The 24,693-nt window shown below is 27.1% G+C and overlaps 1 protein-coding gene and 1 long non-coding RNA gene across 2 annotated transcripts; both read right to left on the bottom strand.

The window, feature by feature from the left end:
- Window positions 1-1,439: 1,439 nt before the first annotated feature.
- LOC129314285 (21 kDa protein) lies at window positions 1,440-2,330 on the bottom strand. Its single transcript, XM_054957683.1, has one exon. It carries the CDS (start codon window positions 2,269-2,271, stop codon window positions 1,642-1,644), a length of 630 nt encoding a protein of 209 aa, XP_054813658.1. The 5' UTR covers window positions 2,272-2,330; the 3' UTR covers window positions 1,440-1,641.
- An 18,792-nt stretch (window positions 2,331-21,122) lies between these two features.
- LOC129314298 (uncharacterized) lies at window positions 21,123-23,395 on the bottom strand. Its single transcript, XR_008594066.1, has 2 exons — window positions 23,265-23,395; window positions 21,123-21,598 (listed from the first exon to the last, which is right to left on the bottom strand). It is a non-coding gene; the product is annotated as an uncharacterized LOC129314298 (long non-coding RNA).
- Window positions 23,396-24,693: the final 1,298 nt, after the last annotated feature.

Raw genomic sequence — 24,693 nt, 5'->3', positions numbered from 1 at the left:
GATTGGAATATTTGGAAGGAAAAATAACAATAAAATTCTCTTAAATTATATAAATGATAATTTAATCTCTTAAAATGTTATAATTTTACTGAAGAAGTTTCAAGATACTTCTTTATCAATAAATTCTAAATTAAAAAAATTATTTACCCTTATTAAAACTTTATAATTTCTTATTTAATTCTTACAATTTTTTTTAAAAAGTTGTGATTTTTTAAACAAAAGTTATGAATTAGGTTTGTTATTTTGAGAATCTATTAATCAATAATATAAATTATATTTAATAAATTGTGATTTTTTATTTACTTCTTGCAATTCACAAAATAAAAGTTGTTATTCTTTAAGTAAAAATTGTAATTGAAACTTTTGTTTAATAACAAAAATTATAGTGATAGCAGATTGTATTTTTTTATTTAACTCTTGTAATTTACTGAACAAAAGTTACGATTTCTTAAGCAAAAGTTGTGTTTGTGTCTTGTTATTTTCATAGAGGGAAAAAAGTCTTTTCACTAAAAAATTATTGATAAAGATATCTCTAAAAATTTTATTGAAATTTTGATATTTGGAGAGACTAAATTATTATTTTATATAATTTAGATGAATTTTATTATTATTTTTCTTATTTGAAAAGAGATATACAAATTAATTTATTTATTCTGAAAAAGATTATTTTGTTAGAGACATCGTTTTCTCATGCATCCAAAACATTATGAATGACCTCAATCTACCATCGAAACTCAACAACAAGTCTAAAAAATAACAGATTATGTTCACGTGAATTAGAGTCATTTATAGCCGTGAAGTGTACAATTTATGATAAATCAATTGATTAATGAAATGCACCTGAAAATTAGCTTCCATAATTTTTAGCCAGTCATTCATTTTCTTTTATATAGGTATATTGTGTTTATTTCTTGGCTCATAATCATTTCAAATATATTTAGTGAAGTTTTATGGAAATTTTGGGACTTGATTCTTTCTCTTTTGGTAGGATGAGACTCTACTCAGTACTCACTGTTATTTGCGTGATTAGCCTGCTTGTTTATAGAAAATCACCTACATATTTTATTTAAATTAAGATATTGTATCTCACACACACACACATGTATATGGAAAATTAATATGTCAGTACTTATACATTTCTCCTATTTTTAATTTGCAATATAACATCAATATTGATACAAGAACCACTTAATGGTTAATTCCTTTGATCTTAATTATTTATAAGTAAAAGGATGTTTTTATAATAATTTGATAATTTAAAAAGGAACAACTTTTAGAGTTGCATAGAGCAACTTTACTGTAGTACAACAAAAACTTGTGATACAACACTTGCAGATTCCAGAGAATCAGAGATATAACGCCAACTTGGAGCCACACACACACACACACACACACACACACACATTAACACTTCACAAAGCTAGTGGCTACACACTTCATAGCTAAATCTAAATGCTATATTATATTATCTATATATATATATATACACACATACATACACAGCGTGTTTAATTTCCCACACTTTGGAAAAACAATACAACTTGACACTCCCACAACTCACACAACATTAAATTTCTCTAAATAAAAAAAGGGATCTTTTTTAAAAATAAAAACAAAAACAAAACTTCGAAAAAAAAAAAATCAGGCGTGGGAAGAAGCAAGCTGACTTATGAAAGCCAAAGCATTACTAGTAAGCTGAGCCACAAGCACAATCCTGCTTCTCACAGTGTTCTTCACATTTCCATTCATGGAAGCTCCTTCAAACCCATCACTGCAAGTGCTCTCATCAGTCAAAGCAGCACTAACCCATGTCTGAACATCATTCATTGTCAGCTCAAAGTTTGATTCTCTTAGCTCACTCATCTCTCCAATGGACTTTCTCAGTTCATCTACTGAGTCACTCAGCTGCTCCACACAGTCCCTCAATGCCGCCGCCTCCCTCGGCTTCAGCCTACCGTGGAGGCTCTTGGATAGTGTCGACATCATCGCCGACGTCGCCTTCGCCGACGCCAGAGTCACGTTTAGCGCCGTGCCGGTGAGAAGCACGGGGCTGGTTTGTATGAAGCCGGCGTGCTTTGATAAGGAAGCAAAGCAGAGTCTTGGGTAGTTTGTTGAATTACAAGATGTTCTGATGAACTGTGTGTTGTTGGCATCTTGGTAGGGTTTCTCAGAAGATGTGATTGAGATTATTGAAGAAATTATAAGAATCATGAAAATGGAGATAAAGAGATGGATAGAGGAAGAAGAAGATGGAGAAGGAAAGGGCCTCATCTTTAATTTCTCAAAAATAGGAGAGAGAATTAATGTTGTAGTGTTGGTGATGAGGAAAATTGGAGAGAATATGTAAGAAATTTATAGTCCTTAAAATTTGGTTTGTTGGGTTTTATTATTGGGGAAAATATCACAATAGGTTCTAGTACTTCAATTCCATTTTATTTTTAGTCCATATAATTTTTTTGTTGTTCACATCAATTCCCTTTAGTTTGATTAGCGTGCAACATTAGTTTTTATAATTCTAAAAATATAAATTAAGACCATGAGTTGGCTTTGAGAAAATTTTAATTTGGTGCTATACCCATTTCCTAGCATAGTAAAAATATGTTGATGGCATGAAAATAAATTGATTAGATGTAGCTAAAAATTGAAGGTAAATTGGAAAAAGAACTTGAAAAAATGACAATAAAATCCCTATATAAATGATATTTGGTCCCTCAAAATATCATAATTTTCTTAAAGTCTTTAAGGACTTTTCTATCATTAATAAATTTATATAAATTACTAAATTATCTTTATTACAAATAAATGATTCACAAATTTTATTTAAATATTCATAATTTTTTTTTGTTATATTCGCAATAATGCAACAATAAATTACAATCTTGCAAGTTAAATTTTTTATTTATTATTGCATTATTGTGAATATAAGAAATAAAATTGTGAATATTTAAACAACATTTGTGAATAATTTATTTTCAATAAGAATAATTTAATACTTTATATAAATTAGTTAATGATAAATTTTTTTTAAAGATTTTAAAAAAATTATAATATTTTAAGAGATTAAATTACTATTTATATATTTTAAGAGATTTTATTGTCATTCTATCAAACAATGTTTTTTTATATTTGGTTTAAATAGAACGTGGGAGACAAAAGTGAGATTAAGTACCTGTGAATAAAAAAGTTAGTAAAGTTCGTCACGTTAGTAAAAGTAATTCAATCGGTGCTAATGCATAGTTTTTATATGTATTTTTAAAATTATAGAGATTAATGCTGCAGGTGAATCAAACTAAAGGGATCATAAACAATAATAAAATATAAAAACTAAAAGTTAAATACAATTAAAATCTAGGGAGTTATTATTGTATTTTCTCCTAATAATTATTGCTATTACTATTATTATTATAATACCTTTATGTTGGGACATTGAAGTAATGGCGTCATGGTGAAAGATATTTTCCTGAGAAGATATGATTAAAGTTATGGAAAGATCTTGTCCACAAATATAATATCATAAAAGATATAATAATTTAGTGATTTCTTTTGTCCTTGAAAATTTACTTTTCTCTTTCTTAAAATGAGAGGACGAGACGCCATTGGAATCATTTTGACCCAAATATAACATATTCAGTTAATAGAGCTGATGTTTAACTTAAACGAACTATTTAGCGTGTGAAATCAAGTACGTATTCTTAAAAAGAAATCACTTTATTGTAATTTATATAAAAGAATATAACAAATATATTTAAAATCTTTAACATTCATAATAGTGCTTATAATGTTCGTTAGAATTTATTTGAGAATTACGTTATTGTTGAAATTGAATAATATCATTGTTTTGTTACATTTGTTTGAAAATTCATATGAATATATTTCTTTTTGTAGTTATTTAATTTGTTAAGAGAATAATTTTTTTTATTCAATGTGTTTGAGAATTATTACAATGTTGATGTAGTAATATCATTTAACTTCTTATAAGTTATGCGATCTTTTCATGATATTTTTTATATAGCTATATATATTAGGTAAGATTTAAGCATTGTTAGATTCAATTAAAGGAAGCTCTGGATCTCAAAAACGTTTCTGTATCTACTTCATCATAATTTTGATATATTTATGAAACCCATTATTTTTTTTTGGGTAATAATACCAAACTTGGTACTTTTTATCCTATCATATAATTTTCCTGGGGTTAGTATTCCAGAATAATATCTATTTTAAAATCTTAAAAAAAAAGTGTGATTAAGTGATGGGGGTCCTCGGAAAAAAAAGTATTTAAGTGGGAGCAGGCTCTAAATTTTCACAAAAAGCTGGGTCCTATATAACGTTTGTAAAGCTTTTTAATAATAAAGAAAATAAAAAGGGTATCCAATGGAGATATCTTTTGAAGATTTTATCCATATTGATGAAACGCAGAGTGGGCATGCAAATGGCAATGCAATAATTGGATGAGTGGGTCCCTTTGCTTTCTTTTCATTCATACAGTGACTGGCATGTGAGTGTGGAGGCTATGATTTATTGTGACAATATTTGTGTAGAGTTTTTTATTTTTAATTTTTTTTGGGTACATTATAGAGGTTTTTTTATGCACAAGCCGCCAATAAACTGTGCAAAATAATAAAAAAAATTACATCTTATTTAGTTAATTTTGCAATAGTGTTTGCACTCAGGGGGTAGGTTATATTGTAATTTGTAAGGTCATATGTCACTAGATGCCAGGTAAACAATTAGATGTGCATGTCTATTGACTTGATCAAATATAATCGTCCATTCATGAATGATAAAATTTTTGATTTTGTTAATAATTTTTTATATAAATGGTTATTAGAAAAATTGTGTCAGACAAGTGAGGGTTTTTGCATGTGTATACACTCTTTCCGTCCCTATACATATATAGGTGTTTTCAATTGAATTCTTATATCAATAAAAGTTTATTAATTTGTTGAAAGCACATAAAACTATAACAATTTTATAATTTTATTCTTAATAATATTATAATTAATATCATACTGGTAGGTGATAAAGTACACAACAAATATTTTCTTTTTTTTAAAATAAGGGTAAAAATGTTTAATTATTTAAAAATATTATGAGGCCTTTTATATTTAGAAATAAAATAAAATTTTTGAAAAATTTATATATAAAAACGGAGGGAGTATATATATATGGATAATTGTTCAACTTTTGTAAGTAATATTCCTCACGTTTTTTATTATAAGTGGCTTTTAACTATTTTATTGAAATCAAGAAATGATAGTTAACTTATTAAATAAGTTTTAAAATAAATATACCATGAGCCATAAAATTAAATTTACAATAGGGGTATAATTGAAAAATGGCAATAAATAAATTTTCACATCTCTTATATTAAAAATTAAATAATATTTATAGAAGGTACCTTATAATAAGAACTCGAAGGAGAGAGTCCCTCTTGTCCTGCATGTAAAATAAAACTGATCAAATTTATAAGGTGTTGTGTGAAAATATTAAATAAATTTCTTTTTTTATATTTATATTCTTACATTCTTAAATTATAAGATACTTTTGAAGAAGATTCAATGTTTCAAAATATAAGACATTTTGAAAAAATTAAAGTTTCGTTAAATAGATTTATTCTAATATTACCCTTTGTCTTTCTCTATTTAATTCTCATCACTTTGCCTTTTTAATATATTAAATAAAGAATATTTTTAAAAGTTTATATTTTTATTTTTTAAAAAATAAAATTATTAAATATATTTAATAAAATTTATTAATATTTAAAATTTTTGTTCAAAAGTGTCTTGAAATGGAAGAAGTTTAATTTTGTTAGTAATCTCGTGACTTTGAAGCTACATTTTGTGATGATCATTTTCACAAAAAATCTATATGATAATTAATTTCCTTAATTTTCGTAAAAATACATGAAACATTTTATAATAAGAACCAAAGAGAGCACATCACTTGATTGGCACTTGGCAACTACACATTGGACAACAGTTTAAAGGCTCAACTTGTTAGGTTACCACTACTTGCAAGAACCTTTTATAGCTCCAATAGCACGTGTTTGAATTGATGAGTGTTAATTTTTGAAGGATTACATTTATTCGATCCGGACCACTTAAATTTAATTAATCACATGGTTTATATTTATTTTTTCTTGTCAATAGAAAAAGTTTAGGTAAGTTAAATATTGAAAATTGCCATAAACATGACAGGATAAGTTTTTATTGTTCAAAGAATGTTTGTAAGGAAGCATATAAATTACTACACTGGTTTTAAATATAAGAAATTACCTTTGTTTTTTTTTATATAAACAAAGCTACAAATTTCTAGAAGTATTAATTACTTTGTTTTTCAAATTGTCCCTTATTAATGGATAGTATTATTAAATTAAGGAAAAAAGTAAACATTAATTACAAAAACATTTTAGCCCAAATTTTCAATTTTAAATATAATTATTATGACTGATTATTTTCTTAAGCTACGTGAGTTGGTTAAAGTTCTTCTATATTCAGAAATGAGTTCTAATGCATGCCCTTGTTGGATATGAATTACATCACCACAGACGAATTTTTTTTATATTTTTATGTTAAAATTTTTTTTTTAACAAATATATATAGTTACAATATTATTTTTATACATTTACAAAAAAAATTACGATACATATAGTAATAAGATCACAACCGTGAAGTTTAATTTAGATAATATCCAGATCTAGTAATGAGAAGATGCGCATAGGATGTCAACTTGCATGGTTCTACTTGTGGATAAAACTCATAAAAAAGTAAGAGATATATATACATTATAACCTATACGATAATATTCAAATTCAAATATTAAAAAAATAAATAAGAAATAAAGCTGTCTCAGCCCAATTATTGTTGATGTATGTTATCCGAATATGATAAAGTAGCAATTGTCACAAAGTTTCTTCCAAATAAATTATTACAATCATGGTGTTGAAGTATTATTGAGGATGTACGTGAACTAATTAAGAGAGAACTTGGTCTTAGGGGTGTTTAGCGTATACCCATCTTAATTGATTTGGTATCATCTCGATTATATTGGGACGGGTCTCGCCTTAGCTCAAAAACAATCAGGATGAGACTTTGTGAGACGGAATAAGAAAGGGGTTGGAATGGGACACGAAATTACCACTGTGACATCTTGTCTTGTCCTGAATATTATATATATTATTTTTTATTTTAAAAATATACATTAAATATATTAAATATATTAATATAATTATACTTATATTAATTATATGAATAATGATTTGATGTTGTACTTGACTGGCCTATTATTGTTGCTTTTATAACCAAAAAATCACTTGTAATTGCTATTATAATATGTAGTTGTGATTAATGTAATTTCAATAATTAACTTTAAATTGTTATAATTTATGTACTTGTATTGTTTTGATTATAAACTTAATAAATTATATAATATAAAATTTTAATATATTATTATTCAAATCTTTCTTCGATTTTGTCCAATTGTTTGGAATGGCAGGGCATCTCGATCTTGTCCAGATCTCATCCCGATTCTTAACTGCACAGGACACCTTTCGAGATGAGATAGGACACAGGATAAAAATTTAATCTCGATTTTTTTTAGGACGGGACACGGGATAAGGATGTCCCGGTCTCGTCCCGTCCCTTAAACACCCCTACTTGGCCCCAAAAAAACAAAACCAAGAGAAAATGAAATTGAGTTTAGAGACCTTATATTTATAGATAGAATTTTGGAGCTCTGGGGAGTTGTGAACAGCTAGATACTAAGTTTAAGGATGTTGTTGAGTTTTATGAGAATCGGATAATGCACATTTTGGTTGTTGGCTTTTACTCGACACACATAGTTGTAGAGATAGGAATCATGGCGGACCTGCTCCTCATGGGCCTAGCACGAGCCCATAAAGGCTTAGGTTTTAAAACCGATTATTTAAAATTTGACTTAATTTTGAGACTTGGCCCTTATTTATAAAGTTCAAGGCCAGGCTCTTAAGCCCTCTTTTTTTTAAAAAAAATCAACATTTTAATTTAAACAAAATATTTTAAAATTCAACATAAAATAAATTAAAGTTTCACATAAAATTTGATAAAGATTTAAAATTTTAAATTTAATATGAATATTATAATCTTCATCAATGTATATCTAAATCCTCCTCATCATCATCTAAAAATAAATATATTAGATCTCTCAGATGTAAGTCCACTTGTTGATGATGGAGGTGGAGATTTAATATCAATATCTCTACAACTTCTTTTTTCATTACTTACAATAATATTAATCAAACTTATGCATTATTAGTCAACTATACTATATGTATATATGTGTGTGTGTATAAGATAACTCGACTTATCGAGACTTGAAGGGCTATTCAAACTCGAGTCTTTTTAAAGTAACCGGACTAAAAGAAAAAGACTAAGAAAATTTTATTGGTCATTTTATGTAATTTTTAGTGTCCTTTTCTATCATTTTTTGATCAATTAACGGTTTAATTTAACTTTTGTTAATGGTAGGAGGAGCCATATTATACCATTTTCAAAAGTTAAGTGGTGTATTGTTCTAATAATAAGTTTAAGATCATAAAAACATAGTGAACTTATAATTTAGGAGCCAATTTGTTCTTTTATCTTTTTTTTTATAAATAATTGATAAATTTTTATAAGTTACTTTTTTAAAAAAACTATTAATTATTTTTATTTTATTTTTTATTTTCATAATTTTCAAGGAAGTAGAGTAAAAATGTTACATATGAAAGAAAGAATATTGTGTTTTAAATTTTTAAAAGATGATACATTTAATAAGAGTAAATTAAAAATTTAAATTTAAATTTTTCTTTTTTTGTTATACAACATTAATAATTTAATTACCTCATCTTAATTAGATAGTTAAGCTTAAAAATCACTTGTACATGGCACTTGAATATGCCAAAAGAGTTTTTTTTTTAAAGAAAATAGGAAATACCATTGCCTTACGTACAACATAAGACAATCACACGGCAATGCATTTTTTTCATTTCTTGTTGTGTGTGTGTGTGTGTGTGTACATACTAAACAATAAACATTGCAATAGAGATTTGCGAAGTCAAAACTAAAAGGGTTAGATTTGGTCCAATTTTTTATGAAATTTTTGTCAAAAAAAAAAACAAATTGCTCTCCACGAAAATTTGAATTTTCCATCATTTTCAAGGAAATCTTGCTGCGCGGCATAATACCAATCCAGTGACAATTTGCAACAATTTGAAATGTTCACATTTTTTTTTTTTTTTTTCACTTGATCCAAATGCGTAAATGGCTCTAAAGTTGATTGGCACGATTTTTAGAAGAGGGTTAAATAGATAATTGAGTTAGAGACTTTTCATTTATAGATAAAATTTTGTTCCTTTTCCCCAATTTGCCAGTGCTATTTATGTTTAATTCTAGGCTAAATAAGAGTATCAATGGAACAAATGTACAATTTAAAGGACTCATTGAAATATGAAAGTGTTTTGCATGTTTTAGGCCCAAATTCCTCTTTTTGGGGATCAATGCAAGTGATTGTAAAGATCTGGACATCCAAAAAGCCCAAAGAAGCCCTAATACAATAAGAGCCTTATGAACATAGAAAGCCCAATTGAAGGAGTAATAAAAGTTGCAGTTATATGCCCAAAAAGAAAGCTATCTCGTTTAGGAAAGATCACCATTAGATTATTGCGTTAAAAAAAATACCATTAGACTAAAAAAATTACATAATTGTTAAAAAAGATTAACAACTAGTTTTTATTAGGCCAAGGCAAATGAAAACTTTAAAATCAAAAAGTAGAAAAATATTTAAGTAAATTGAGTGCACCATGTCATTTGTGATTTGTTAATTAAAATTCTTCAAATAACCTAGTAAAATCTTGTGTAATATTTTTAAAATTAATTTTATTTTTATAACAGAATACACATTTGATTTTTTGACTTTTCACTCTCATCATAATTAATATCAAAACTAATTTATACTCTATCCGTTCAAAAATATAAGACATTTTTTAAAGAATTAAATATTAAAAAATATAAGATATTTTTAGTTTTTTTTAGATACAATCATTGCCTTTTTTAAAAGTTATTGATGAATGACTTTATATTTATTATAGAATATTTAATAGGTGTAAATATAGAAAGATAAGATTAGTTTGAAAGTAAGTAACTACTTTATTAAAATGTGAGATTCGATTAAAAATATCTTATATTTTTAAAAAATAAAAATATTTAATTTCATCTAAATATCTTATATTTTTATTGAATATTGACATAGTGTACCCAGTTTATTTAAGTCCCGAAAAGTAATAACAAACATTTTAATGCATGCACACGTAGAAAAGATGGCCCAGTATATATGAAGCCCAGAAGAAACTGACTAATTATTATAAAATGTTAATTTTAATTTAACACATAATTTTTAGGACTCGATTTTTGTTGTTTAACCCCAAAATACTGCCATTTGACGGTGTTTTTGTTATTTCTTTTTTTAACCACAAATTCATTATATAATAAAAAATAAATATTATAAAATATTATTTTTATATTTAATAATAAATAAATATTAAGATGTTAAAATTGAAGCTGAATAGTTTGACTCAAATTTAACTTGAACAATTTATATAAAATTTTTGGTTAAACAGTTGAAACTATATTGAAAAAATTAGAATTGTAACCAAAAATTTTTTTATTTTATTGATTTTGTATAATTGTTTATCATTCAAGGCATGATTGGGTATTAAATATAGGTACTTCTGTTAGCAAAAATTCAAACATTAATTTGTTACAGTGTAAAAAAACTAACTTATTTTGTTAAACTCAACCCCTATTTTAAACTATTCATATCATTTTTTTTATTTTTTTCAGTACAATTCTCAATTCAAACCAAAATTTTTATTTGAATTATTTAAATTCAATTTTAACATCTTAATATTTCTTTATTTATTAAATATTAAAATAATAATTTTATAATATTTCTTTATTATTACAACAATAAATTTATGCTTTAAAAAAAACAAAAAGAAAAAAAAGACACTACCAAACGGCAGTGTTTCGGTGCCGAGTACCAAAACTGAATCCTAATTTTTATGGCTCAGTATGAAGTCGAAGGAGCACAGTAACATTTTATGGAACCATCACCCGGCCTCTTGGCCTCTTATGTGTTAAATGTACAAACTAATTAACTAACTCATATAGATTAAGAAAATTAGATAGTTATTTAATTTTTAAAGAATAGATAATGACTTTTTAAATACCCTTCCTTTTAATTATTTACATTAGAATGTTGTCAACATATCTTATACATAACCCAAAAAAAAATTGTTTTTGAAGAATATAAAAGAACAACCGTTGAAATGACTTAATATTAGACAAGGACTTGTAACAAGTAAACATTAACAATTAATAAATGAAAGTTAAGTTTCGACAACTATCTAATCCATTCAAGTTTTTATCTGATATTAAATTATTTTAATTGTCCATTGATATTCTCTCTTTACGTTATTCATCACACAAATATTTAAGGGGGAATTGCACAGAAGGCCCTTAGATGCAGCAAATTGAAAGATAAGGCCTAATTGAATTTGATACTCTGCTGCAAGCCTAAGGGCCTTGTTTGCAAATATGTTCATAATTGAAATGACAATATTACCCTCTGGTGCGTGTGATGGCTGTTATTCGACTCTGGTTTTGTTCCCTCTCTTCTTCTCCCTCACTCTTCTTTTCTTCCCTTTCTGACATTGATGCCCTCCCCAAGCTTGGGCAATACAACAACACTATTACTAGTCTTGGCCTTTCTGGCAAAGTCATCATCGACACAACCCTTTTATATTTTGAACATAGTCGCTGACTTTATTTGTATATATCAGACATTTACACAAGATCTCATGTGTTTATATGATTGTGTATATTGTATATATCAGACATGAGAGCAACCCTTATACTTTTTGTATTAGGCATTAAATTATCCAAATTTGATATACATGTTTATATTAATTAAAAAAAAGAAAGTTGTTATTTATGTGTTTTTTGTTGTAATTTTTTTTTGGTTAATTGTCAGCATAGATGTTCATCTTTTACATAAGCAAGATAAAACGAACATTTCATTGAAGTTAATTGAACTTTAATTGTTATTTACATATTTTTTGTTATAAATTTCATCTAGGTGACTTATAAAAAAATACATCACGATATTTGCCTTATATTTTATATTTCATAGCACTGATAAAAAATCTACCTAGTACAATATTGACACAATCCTAAAATAATCCTAATTCCACTTACGTTTACATGTTGGATAAAAAATTTTAGTATTTGAGAAGATATGGGATTGTCAAAAAATATGAACCTTTAATTATAAAAATCTGAACTTTTATTTGTCACTTGCACAGCACAGCACAGATATTCAACTATTAAAATCACATGAGCATAAATGGACATTTTACTAAAACCAATTGGACTTTGATTGTTATTTACAAACCTTAACTATTATAAATTTCATCCGGAAAACTTGTAAAAATTAAAATACACCACAATACTTGCCTTGTAATTTACATTTTACCACAGATACAAAAAAAAAAAATACTTAAGATATCATTGACACAATCCTAAAGTCATCATAATTCCACTTATACTTACATGTTGGATGAAGAATTTCAATTCGCAAGATGATATGGAGTTGTGAAAAGGTAAATAATTACTTTTTAATATGTGAACTTGAGGTTGTCAACATCTGAACTTTTAATTATAAAAATATGAACTTTTACTTGTCACTTATGCAGCACATATATTCAATTGTTAAAGCCACGTGAGCCTGATAAATAAACATTTTATTGAAAATAATTAAATTATCTTATTTGGGTAACTCATAATTTTTTTTAAATTTAAGTTAGATTCCCATAGACTATTGTTATGTAATTGTAAATAAATGGATTGCGATTGTTATTTATAGATCTTCTATTGCGAATTTCATGTGGGTTACAAAAACACGCAGATGCAAGAGCAAGATGGGGGAAGAAGAAATTAGAAAAAATGTGGAGAGTGGTAAAGGCATTAACCGTGAAAAACAGAACAAGAACAAAATAATTGAAATCTCAAATGACAAGAATATAGGAAGAATTTAAAATTGTAAAAGAATTATAATAAAAAATAGTTGAATCCATGAATGAGGAATTTGGTAAAATTCAAATTTTCATTAATCCAAACACAATTTTTTATAAACAAAGTTCCATAGTAGAGTAAAAACACAAACTCACAAGTTTAATGACATAATAGTAAAGTTCAATAACAAAATAAAGTAGTGTAATATGAGATAAAATATAATTAGATTTAATTTAGGATATTAAGGTTATTCAATAGAAATATTTAAAAAAGAATATTGATTGATTAAATTAGTTTTGATTATTTATTTTATTATTATCTTAGATATCAGTATCTTTAAGATTATATTTAGATTTAAAATTTAATATTTGAATTTAAATTATTATTATTTTATTATTTTTAAAGCTCTATAAATAGAGTTATGTTTTTTTATATGTATTCAGCTTTTGAATATTATTGAATAAAAATTTTAGAGAGTTTAGACCTTCCCTTCTTCTTTTTCCTTCCCTCCTCCTTCTTTTTTCTCTGTTCTCCCTCTCCTCTTTCTTGTTTTACATCATAAAGACTCATGATAAACATCACAACGGATATTATGTAGCCATAGCTTTTTCCTATCAGAAGTTATGATAAGAAAAGTTTCTCTCCATGATCAGGGCTGCTCTTCAAAGCTTGCAAAGAATCACCATACTTGTACTCTGTAAGTTCCTTCATCTTCTCAAGAGCAATTACACACTTAGCAAGAGAATAATCCGATGAAGAAGAAGTAAGTGGCCTCCTTGCTTCTCTCACCTTTATATCTTTCAGCTTTTGCCTTAATGCTTCAGTCCATGCTGCAATTAGAGCTTACACTCATTTGAGTTTTAGCTATTAACTCAGGCCACGTTTTTGAATTAGAGTCTTCCATCTACCATAAGAATGACAATTAGCTAGAAATACAGAACAATAATCTTATTAATTAAAACATGAATGGGGGCAACTCAAACAAAATAGAAATAAATTCATATGGAAACTGCAGAAACAAAAACAACTCAAGTACGATTTTGCTTAAAGAAGAATCCTTGAAGAAGAACAATTTCATTTATATGCAGCCGTACTAATTGAAAAGCAACCAAAGCTTTCCTTAAAACTGTTCAAAATTTAGAAATTGTTATGGTCGAATACTTAATGAAATATCAAATACATTACCTTAAATCATAATAAGGATGCCCGGATACATATAACCCTGAGACTGTTTGAATTGCTATTTGGAAGCATTTCTTCCGTTTCTTCCCTTCTTTCGGTGAAGAGGACGTATTGATGCCCAGATATGAAAAAAGGCAAAAGAAAGCAAAAGAGATAATAGCATTATGTAAACAAAGAGTCAATTGTTGATGCCATTTAGGTAAATGAAGAGTCAGATTGAGACCTCAGAAGTCAAAAACTTCTGCCAATAATTATTATCATGCCATTAAGTAATAAAAACAAAAAGAGAGTGTGTCTTTTATAAATTTATTAATCATTTTCAATATTTTTATCAAAATTAAAAAAAAATTAGATCTTATTAACTGTATTAAAATTCATCAAATTTTTAACTTTACCCCAATTAAATTATACATACTTAAAAATAAAATATTTTAGTTTTTAATAATTTTCTCAACATTTAATAGATGTAAAAGAATAAAAATATACTCAATAATTATTAAATTATCCTATAAAGAAAATCAAAATAAATATTATTTCACTCACTATCGTGTAAATATAAGTATATAACCAAACCAGCATTATGCTATTATGTAAACGAAGAGTCAATTGTTGATGCCATTTGGGTAAACCAAGAGTTAGAGAAATTGATTGAGGAGGTGAGGGCCTCAAAAAATACTTGTGAGGACCCCAAGTACTTGTGCCAATAATTACTATTATGCCATTGATAAAAACAAAGGGAGAGTGTGTCATTCAAGGCTTCAAGTGCGCAATAAATAAATAAATAAAACATAAAATGAAAAACAAAAACAGCTTTATATTGTTTCCATTTTTTGACAATTAAAAAACAAAAATAGAGTCACAATTTTGAAAAAAAACCAGATGAAAAAAAATGAATCAATTTTAAAAATTAAAACAGTTTTTTTAAAAATAAAAACCAACTCCTAGTTACCCTTCTCAACAAAATTTTGAGAAATGATTTGACGTAGTTATACTATTTCCATCCACATTTTTAGACTTTACGTTTTGAACTTAATTTTTTTCCAAGGGTGTTATCTTTATTTTCCAACAATAAATCTCCATTATTTGTAACTCACATCTAATATTCAATTTTAAAAATTAAAAGAAGTTTTTTAAGAAAATAAAACCAACTACTAGTTACCCTTCTTAACAAAATTATGAGAAAACTATTTCCATCCACATTTTTAGACTTTAAGTTTTGAACTTAAAATTTTCCAGGGGTGTTGTCTTTACTTTCCAACAATCGATCTACATTATTATTTCTAACTCACATCTAATATTTTCAGAAGTCATTATTTCACTTTATAGCAAAAATTTATTCTCAGTGTGGAAAATTGTGAAACTAACTTCTTTTGCTCTTATTACAAGACAATTTCAATTAGTTCATTGGAATTAAAAAAAGATAGTTAAATTATTAACCTTTTTTAAAAATAGAATAAACTTTTAATTTTACCTTTTACATTCTTTCATAGTTAATAAGTTTAAATAAAAGTAATATTGAGAAAATACAATTAATACTTGAAAAAAATGCTTTCTAGAAGGTATCTTATAATAGGAATAGGATAAAGTAAAATTTATCAAGTGCGTTATCTTTATTTTCCCAATTGACCCTTCATATATTCACAACCCATAGTTACTACATTCAATGTCTAGGCTTGAGAATTTAAAATTTTTAGAGAAAGACAGTTAGGCCCCAAAGGAAAGAATTAATGACAGTTATATCGCTGACAAAATTTTTTTAAAAATTAAATATAAATATTACTTCAAATAGTTGTAAATAAAAATTTCAATTATAATCTAAAAATTACATTTGATATTTAAATATTTATTTGTAATTGAAACTTCTGAATTTGTAATAATTTAGATCAATATTTTTAACTTATTTTTAGAAAAAAATTGTGAACGACCGCTTGACTATCATTAATTATTTAATTTTTTTGAGATTTAACTTCCATTCTCTGCAAAAATTTTCAAGTCAATTGGTTATTTTATTTTCCGATTGTATCTCCCCATATTCCAACCCAACTTTAATATTTTCATTCAATAGTTCAAGTCTGAAATTGAAATTTTTTTTGTATCTCCCCATGCATACATTTATTTTTCGGTTAAAGGACAAAATTTGTCCTCTAATTTTTTCACCAGATGCAACTGCCATCTATAATTTTTTATTAGTGCAATGTAAATTTAAAAACTGGCGTTGCCCTACAGACATTTGACAAACGTTGATTGACATTTTGAATGTTAAAGGGAAAATATGCTTTGCAAGTTTATCTGATGGAGTGATTGTTATCCTAAACTTTTAAATAATTGTTTTCCTAAACTTTTAATTGATACAATATTTTTGAATTATTAACTTTTAAATCAAAAGAATAATCCATCACAACTTGTTATAACCTAAAATTAGAAGAAGATTTTAATTGAATTACATTTAATGTCTCAATGAGTCAAAATCTAGGCTAATTTATGTTGCCTATGGGCAGGTTTATACAAGTATATGTTTTTGATCACGTGTAGGCTAAGAACTACTCATAAACAAAATATAGGCAAGTTTGGACTTTCAAAGAAAGTATGTGAACTGCTCAGCAACTTTAGATAAGATGCTTTTTGTCAAAATCTAAAACTATGAACAAATTTTTACAATGATAATGGATTGTTAGATTTTTTTTTTATCTTATCATTTAAGCATCGATAACCCAAAAATAATTAAACTTAATCAAACATTACAATAGGAAGTTACACCATTTTTTAAACTTTTGGAGCAATATTGCTCTAATGTTTATACATTCCCAACCCACCTTTGATCTTTGGAACAATCACATTGAAGGACCTTTTATACCATATTAATTATGAAAAAGGATCAAAGTATTATGAATTTCTTTTGCAGTCCTTGACATGATATTTAACAAAAAAATTGAAGGAGAAAAGGTGAAAATAATCATGCTTATCATTTTTCACTACCATATTTTTTATTTCTCACACTCTGCTTAGTAAATTGTTATCATTATTTTTCTTTTCACATATATTTGGTTACTTTCATATGCATATATTTATCAAAACAATATTCTTACTATTTTTTACCATGATTGTAGGATACCAATGTCATGTCTTAGTTGTGGTAGGGGAAAATTTCACTTGCCCCTCCAAACAATTGTCTTTTGCCCCCTCCCCCAAAAAATATTACTCTTGCATCCCTTAATTTTTTAAAAAAATTCAAATCTGAACATTTTTGCACTCATTCAGCCAAGAAAGATAATATTATTTTTATTACTGATTTTGTAGTAGATAGAGATATAAATGTGAGAAACTAAAAAGAATGTTGGTTAATAATATAAATACAAGAACATAATAAAAAAGAGGGAAAGTTATGAAGTATATTCGTAATTACCCAATTTTTTTTTAAATGCCAATCTTTTTAAAATGTCCTATTTTTTCTTAAAAAAGGCCAAACTTTTTAGTTTTTAAAGAAAAGTTATGTGAAAAGCCTACTGTCTACGTCACTTTAGCTTAAAGAACTGACATTGATACTATTATCCATATTTCTTTTAAAAGTGATGTGGATAATCTAACTTTTCATGTTTTGTGATATTATATCCCTTCAATAATGACATGAAAAGATTTAAAAAAGTAATGTTAAAAGTGTTTTGTTTGTAGTAGTGATTTGGTATTTCAACACCACAATTTAGAGAGTAAGTTGAGGAGTAGAGTGGTAAAGTGAAGGTTGCAATTTAATTTGCTGTGACCATTGACAAACGTTCATCAAATAAAAACAAGTCTGATAAAATTCCACTTCCAACTCAATTATTATATATATATAGTATTTGAGATTTGTATTTTTAATTATTTATTTAAGTGATGAAGATCCTTATCACTATTGCCAAAATTTAATTGGTAAATATAGGAATTATAGCACTGATTGAAATATGAAAGGGTTTGCATGCTTTCGGCCCACTTATATTTCTTTTTTGTTTTTGGGTTGCTGAATTATGATTGTAAAGATCTTGGACGTCCAAGAAGCCCAAATACAATGAGAACCATTTGAACATAGAAAATCCTAGTGAAGGATTTTAAAAGGTTGCTGTTGTATTCCAAAGAAAAAATTGCATTTTAAGAGGATAATGCATATGATAGTATGCTTGATCATTGGTGAATATTTCTATGTTCCTTGGTTCAACAAATTAAACAATAACTAAGCAACTTAGAAATATTTTATAAGGTAATGTTTGAAATGGTAATTTTTAATTTGAATTTTAGATTTAAAATATCACATTTAAAGTTCTTATATTTAAAATCTTGTTTGGAAAGTTTAAAAAATGTTAAGGGAAAGAAAGAAACGAATTAATATTCAAAATGAAGAATTAAGAGTGACAAGCTTACTTCAATTTTTCAATTGATAAAAAATAAGAACAAGAAGTGAGAAAAGATTTAAGAGTGGAAAAGACATTAACAATAATAATAAAAAAAAAAACACAAAGAGAATGAGAGATTTGAAATGAATGAAATTTTAAATCACTAGAATATAGAAATAATTTGAAATTAAAATGCAATTATAATAAGAAATAGATCAATCTATAAATTTTTGAGTATCAAAATAAGGAATTTGGTAAAATCTAAATTCTCATCGATCCAAACACAATATTGTTTATGGAACCATCTTGGTTGCTCATCAAGGTGATGCAATTTGGAGATGGTCCATATTTAAAGAAATAATTTAATATTTTTATTTTATATTTTTTAAAAATAAAAATTTATAAAAATTTTCAAATAAATATTCTTTTTGATTAATCCACTCTCTATTTAATTTAAGGGGTCTAATTAATATTTAAATTTTTATATATTGACTATTCAAATGTATTCTGTATAGTCCAGATTTAAAATTTTTTACTTATAATTTTTTAAATATTTTTAAAAAGCTATAATTAAAAATTATATATTTTATTTTTTAACATTGTATCCATCAAAAAAATTTAAATTTAGACCTTGTAGATAAATATTTAATATCGAATATGAATTGTTCAAAGTACATGTAGATAGTCAATTTAAAAGGTTATAATATTAAATTAGATTATTTAAATTAAACTAATACTATCCAAATTGATGATGAACCTATTTATAAAAAAATTATAAATTTTTATTTTAATAAATATAAAATTAAATTAAAATTAAAAATAAAAATAAAAATTAAAAAAAATCTGGGCCATCCAAATTTAATCTGAATGGCCCATATTTTATTTGATGGATGAGCACCTCGGTGCTCAGCAACTTACTGAGCATCGAAGGCGAACCCCATTGTTTATTAACAAAGTTCCATATGCTACCTTAGATTTGGGCTTATTTGATGGTAGCACATTTGACGGTTATCACGAGAACTGCCAAATAATTAAAGGCAAAAATTATTTTAACAATCTATTTGATGGTTTGCATATAATAGTCAATGTTATGAAAATCAGATCAAATTGGTTAGTTCGATTAGTTAAGTTGGGAACTGACCTCAATTGTGACTGGCCTCATACGAGTCAATGTCTATAGAACCAGTGTGTAACCCAACTAAATCAGACATTTTATTTTTTTTAATTTTTAAAATTTTAATTTATATTACTAAACTATAATTTATACATGTTTATACCTAATAAACATTGCAAAGTGAAGAAAAATGAGTAAATATTGAAGAAATATGTATGAATTACACACATGTATTCCCTCCGTTCAAAAATATAAGACATTTTTTGATAAATTAAATGTTAAAAAATATAAGGCATTTTTAGTCTTTTGAGGTATAATTATTAGTTTTTTTACAAAAGTATCCCTATTGAAAATAACTTTATATTTATTGTAGGATATTTAATAGAGGTAAATATGAAAATATAGAGTTAGTTAAAAAATAGGTAATTATTTTATTAGAAGGTAAAATTTAATTAAAAATGCCTTATATTTTTAAATGGACTGAGTATATTTTAAAGTTGTAAATTATAAATTGTGAAATAGGTATATATATTTTGAATCAAAATGATGGAATATTAATAGATATTATCTTTTTTTATTTATATTATTTTTTTCTTGAAACTTAAACATTTATTTTTATTATTATATATGATTATTTATTTTTATTCTCAACATATAATATTTAAAATATATTAATTTATTCATAATTAGTTAGATCACGGTCCATGCCACAGCCCGACCGTCTAATGTCTTGATTTGTTGTTGAATGACCGGTGTAGTATTCTTAACATTGGTCAAAGTGGTGAAGCACAAACCGTAAAAACAAAAAGAAAAAAGAGTGTGACTGAAGGTTTGAGCACCTGTAGAACTTGGCCTTGTGTATCTGGTAGTTTAAGCTCAAACCGTCACAGAGAGGTTTAATCGAGAACCTTTTATCAGAGAGAACACCTCTCGCGCGTCGCTCACTCATGACGAACTTCTTCTCTTCTTCTTCCCTTCGTCTCTCTGAAATCGACCCACCCCACCCCACATTCCCATCATTCCTCTCGACATCCACGGCCATAATCGCAGAGACACTCTTCTACATTCACAGCAGCGTCGGCTCTCCTCCTCCTCCTCCGAAGTAAGTAATTCATCTCCTCTCCCTCCACATGCTTGATTTGGCTTCCTTGGCTACTGTTACTAGATTAGATTTTAATTTGGTGATTGTTCTGTCTTAAACAAATCAAACCCTCAAGCCATAAAATGTATGCACTTAAGATGTTCGATAGAATGTCTTATCGGAGAAAGAGAGTGATAGCTGAGCACTGCAACTCAGATAGACTGAACATGCTTAATTCGGTTGTAGTTAATCTCAATTTCAGCGCAGATAGTTAAAATTTACGTGCTACAAAGTTTGATAAAGACACAAACTCGTAAGTTCAATGACATAACCATAGAGTTCAATAACAGAAAAAAGGGCCATAAAGCCTCATCACCAACACAAACTACTCATAAGTTTAATGACATAATCATAAAGTTCAATAACAAAATACTCACAACCATCTATTTTCAACAAGACGTAGCCATCGCTTTTTCTTGTCATAAGACAGGGTAAGAAAAATTTCTCTCCATTCAAGGTCGCTCTTCAAAGTTTTCAAGGCTTCCATAAAACAATCTTCTGCATCGTCCCCCATCTCCTCAAGAGCAATCACACACTTGGCAAGAGAATAATCCTACGAAGAAGTGGCCTCCTTACTTCTCTCAGCTTTTGCCTTGGATGCTTCAGCACATGCTGCAACAAGTGCTTCACTCATTTGATTTTTAGCCAAGATGTCTACAAAAGCCTTAGCTATTAACTCTGGCCACATCTTTGAATCAGTTTCTTCCATCTACCATAAGAACAGTTAGCCCCAAAATGCAAAATAATTTTATTGGGTTTAAAGGGATAATATGGACATAAAATTGAAGTAACAAATATGAAAATGTTGAGAAACATGTGTGGACATATACGAAAAGATAAAATATAAAATACAAAATAATTTTATTGATTATATGCCCGCGGAGGCAACTAGAACAAAATAAAAATAAATTCATGGGTTATAAGGCATTTTTGCCTCTCAACTAATCATTTGGGAGAGTTTGGTTTCTTAAACTTACATGTAGCATAATTTTTCCTTCAACATTTAAAAATGGTGCACCCTTCTATTAAAAAAAGTTAACTTTGATCGTTAATTGACTTAAAAATTACCAAAAAAAAAAAATTACACATAGATACGCTATAAAAAATTTAAATAGTGTGATAATTTGTACTCCCTCTGTTAAAAAATATAAGGCATTTTTGATTTTTTGAGGTATAATTATTGTTTTTTTTTTAAAAGTGTCCCTATTGATAATGACTTTATAATTATTATAGAATGTTTAATAGGGGTAAATGTGAAAAGATAGGATTAATTGAAAAGTAAGTAATTAGTTTATTAGCGGGGTGAGATTTGATTAAAAATGCCTTATATTTTTTAACAGAGGGAGTAAGTCTTTTACTAAACTTTATAAATCCTCCTTTAAAAATTTACAGTTAGTACAAAATGCGTTCATTTATAAATAACATTATTTGTAAGTTTTGGAAGAAGAGCTGTAAATTATTGCGCTATTTTTAGAATTTAATTGATATTAATTTTTTTAGAGGATACTTTTTCAATAATTTTTTAGGTCCATTTATATAATTTTCTAGATCAATTAATAGTCAAAGCTAATATTTTTTAACACACTATTTTCAAACATTGAAGGAGATCACATGGAAGTAAGAGTGAGGTGGAAATGCAGTTTAAAATATATTTGGTACATGGCAGAAGGTCATTTTGTCATGAAGGAAGTAACAGAAAAGGTGGGTTCTATCTTCTATGACTAAATGGAAGTAAGTTCAACCAATTTTGATGGAAATGAATTCTCTTGGGGGGAAAAACAGAGATCCACCGTACCAAACAATACAAATAGGGCATAAGATTACAAATGATTAAAACCAGAATTGCATGATGTGAAGTATCAACATCTTTTTGTCACCATCAACAACTTAACTGAGTCCAATCAAACTCTATATATCAACATCTTTTTGTCACCATCAATAACTTAACTGAGTCCAATCAAACTCTATACACATTAGTATTACGGTGTTCACTGTTAGTGCTTAGTAGATAACAAATCCAGAGAGCATAGAAATTGTCCCATGTTATTAAGTTCATCCCTCAAAATAAACCAGCAGAAGTGAAGTTCGAGAGTACGGAAGATAAGTATGGGACTCCTCACAAAAAAAAAAAAAAAAAAACGACCCTAAGCCTAGAAGCAAGACCATGATCATAGAAAGCCCAACCTACACCGATCTTAACGATCGCACAGATTCAAATTTCCCAATTCATCATATTTGAAACTAATTCCCAGATCACAGAAAGCATTTCTTCCTTTCGGTGAAAAGGACAAATGAATTCCCAAATATGAAAAGAAGCAAGATCTAAGAGATGAAGACGAAGCTGAGAATGAGTGAGAGTAAAAGAGATAACATACCTCACCGTCACCGGAACACGAAAGTGAGAGCAGGTTCAGCTAGCGACGAGAGCGATGGAGGCGCGAAGAGAGCTGCGAGAGAAACTAAAAGAGAGTCGTCAGAGAAACTGATCGAGCAGCGGGACTTAAAAGCCATAAAGTTGTGTCTATAATTACTATTATGCCATCCATTAATAAAAGCGAAAAAAGAGTGTCGTCAAGTGGGAAATAAAAAAAAGCAGTTAAAAATGAAAAACAAAACAGCTTTACTATATTGCTTGAGAATCTCATTGCAAGCCCGTGGACCAACATATTTTCAATGAAGGCCCAATAAAATTTGATATAGTTTTATAGGCCTAAAATTTTATCTTGCGGTTATTGTTTTTTTTTTTTTTGATAAAAAGATGGAACTATCACTCATCATCAATATATATATATATATATATATATACAAATCTTGAAGAAGGTCACTGATAATTTAAGTTTTACAGGAACAGTAACTCTATTCATTTCAGCCTTTTCATTTATCTCATGTCTCTTAATATTCTTCAGTTTCTATCTTTAATAATTTATGTATCTCATTATTAAATTTTAAATATAAAATTTAAGTTTTACGGGAGCAGAAAGTCCATCCATTTCAGCTTTTTCATTTATCTCGTGTCTCTCAATATTCTTCCGTCTCTATCTTTAAGAATTTATAATTTTATTATTACATTTTAAATATAAAATTTAAGTTTTATGAGAGCAATAACTCCATCAATCTCAGATTTTTTTATTTATCACGCATCTCTCAATATTCTTCAATCTCTGTCTTTAAGAATTCATGTATCTCATTATTAAATTTTAAATATAAAATTTAAGTTTTACAAGAATAGTAAGTCTATCTGTCTCAGCCTTTTCATTTATCTTGTGTCTCTCAATATTCTTCGGTCTCTATCTTTAAGAATTGATGTATCTTATTATTAAATTTTAAATATAAAATTTAAGTTTTACAGGAGCAATAACTCCATCCATCTCATCTTTACCATTTATCTTACATCTCTCAATATTCTTCAATCTCTATTTTTAAGAATTTATGTAAAATTTTAAATATAAAATTCAAGTTTTACGAGAGCAGTAACTCCATTAGTCTCATTTTTTTCATTTATCTCGCATCTCTCAATATTCTCTAGTTTCTATCTTTAAGAATTAATGTATCTCATTATTAAATTTTAAATATAAAATTTAAGTTTTACGAGAGCAGTAAGTCCATTCGTCTTAGCTTTTTCATTTATCTCGCGTCTCTCAATATTCTCCCATCTCTATCTTTAAGAATTCATGTATTTCATTATTAAATTTTTAAATATAAAATTCAAGTTTTACAGGAGCAGTAAGTTCATTCGTCTTAGCTTTTTCATTTATCTCGTGTCTCTCAATATTCTCCCATCTTTATCTTTAAGAATTTATGTAT

This window comes from Prosopis cineraria, unplaced genomic scaffold (genome assembly GCF_029017545.1).
Source record: "Prosopis cineraria cultivar Desert tree isolate PC_DT_omini unplaced genomic scaffold, ASM2901754v1 PC6, whole genome shotgun sequence".
NCBI classification, from domain to species: Eukaryota; Viridiplantae; Streptophyta; class Magnoliopsida; order Fabales; family Fabaceae; genus Prosopis; species Prosopis cineraria.
This window is presented reverse-complemented; position numbering and strand designations above follow the sequence as displayed.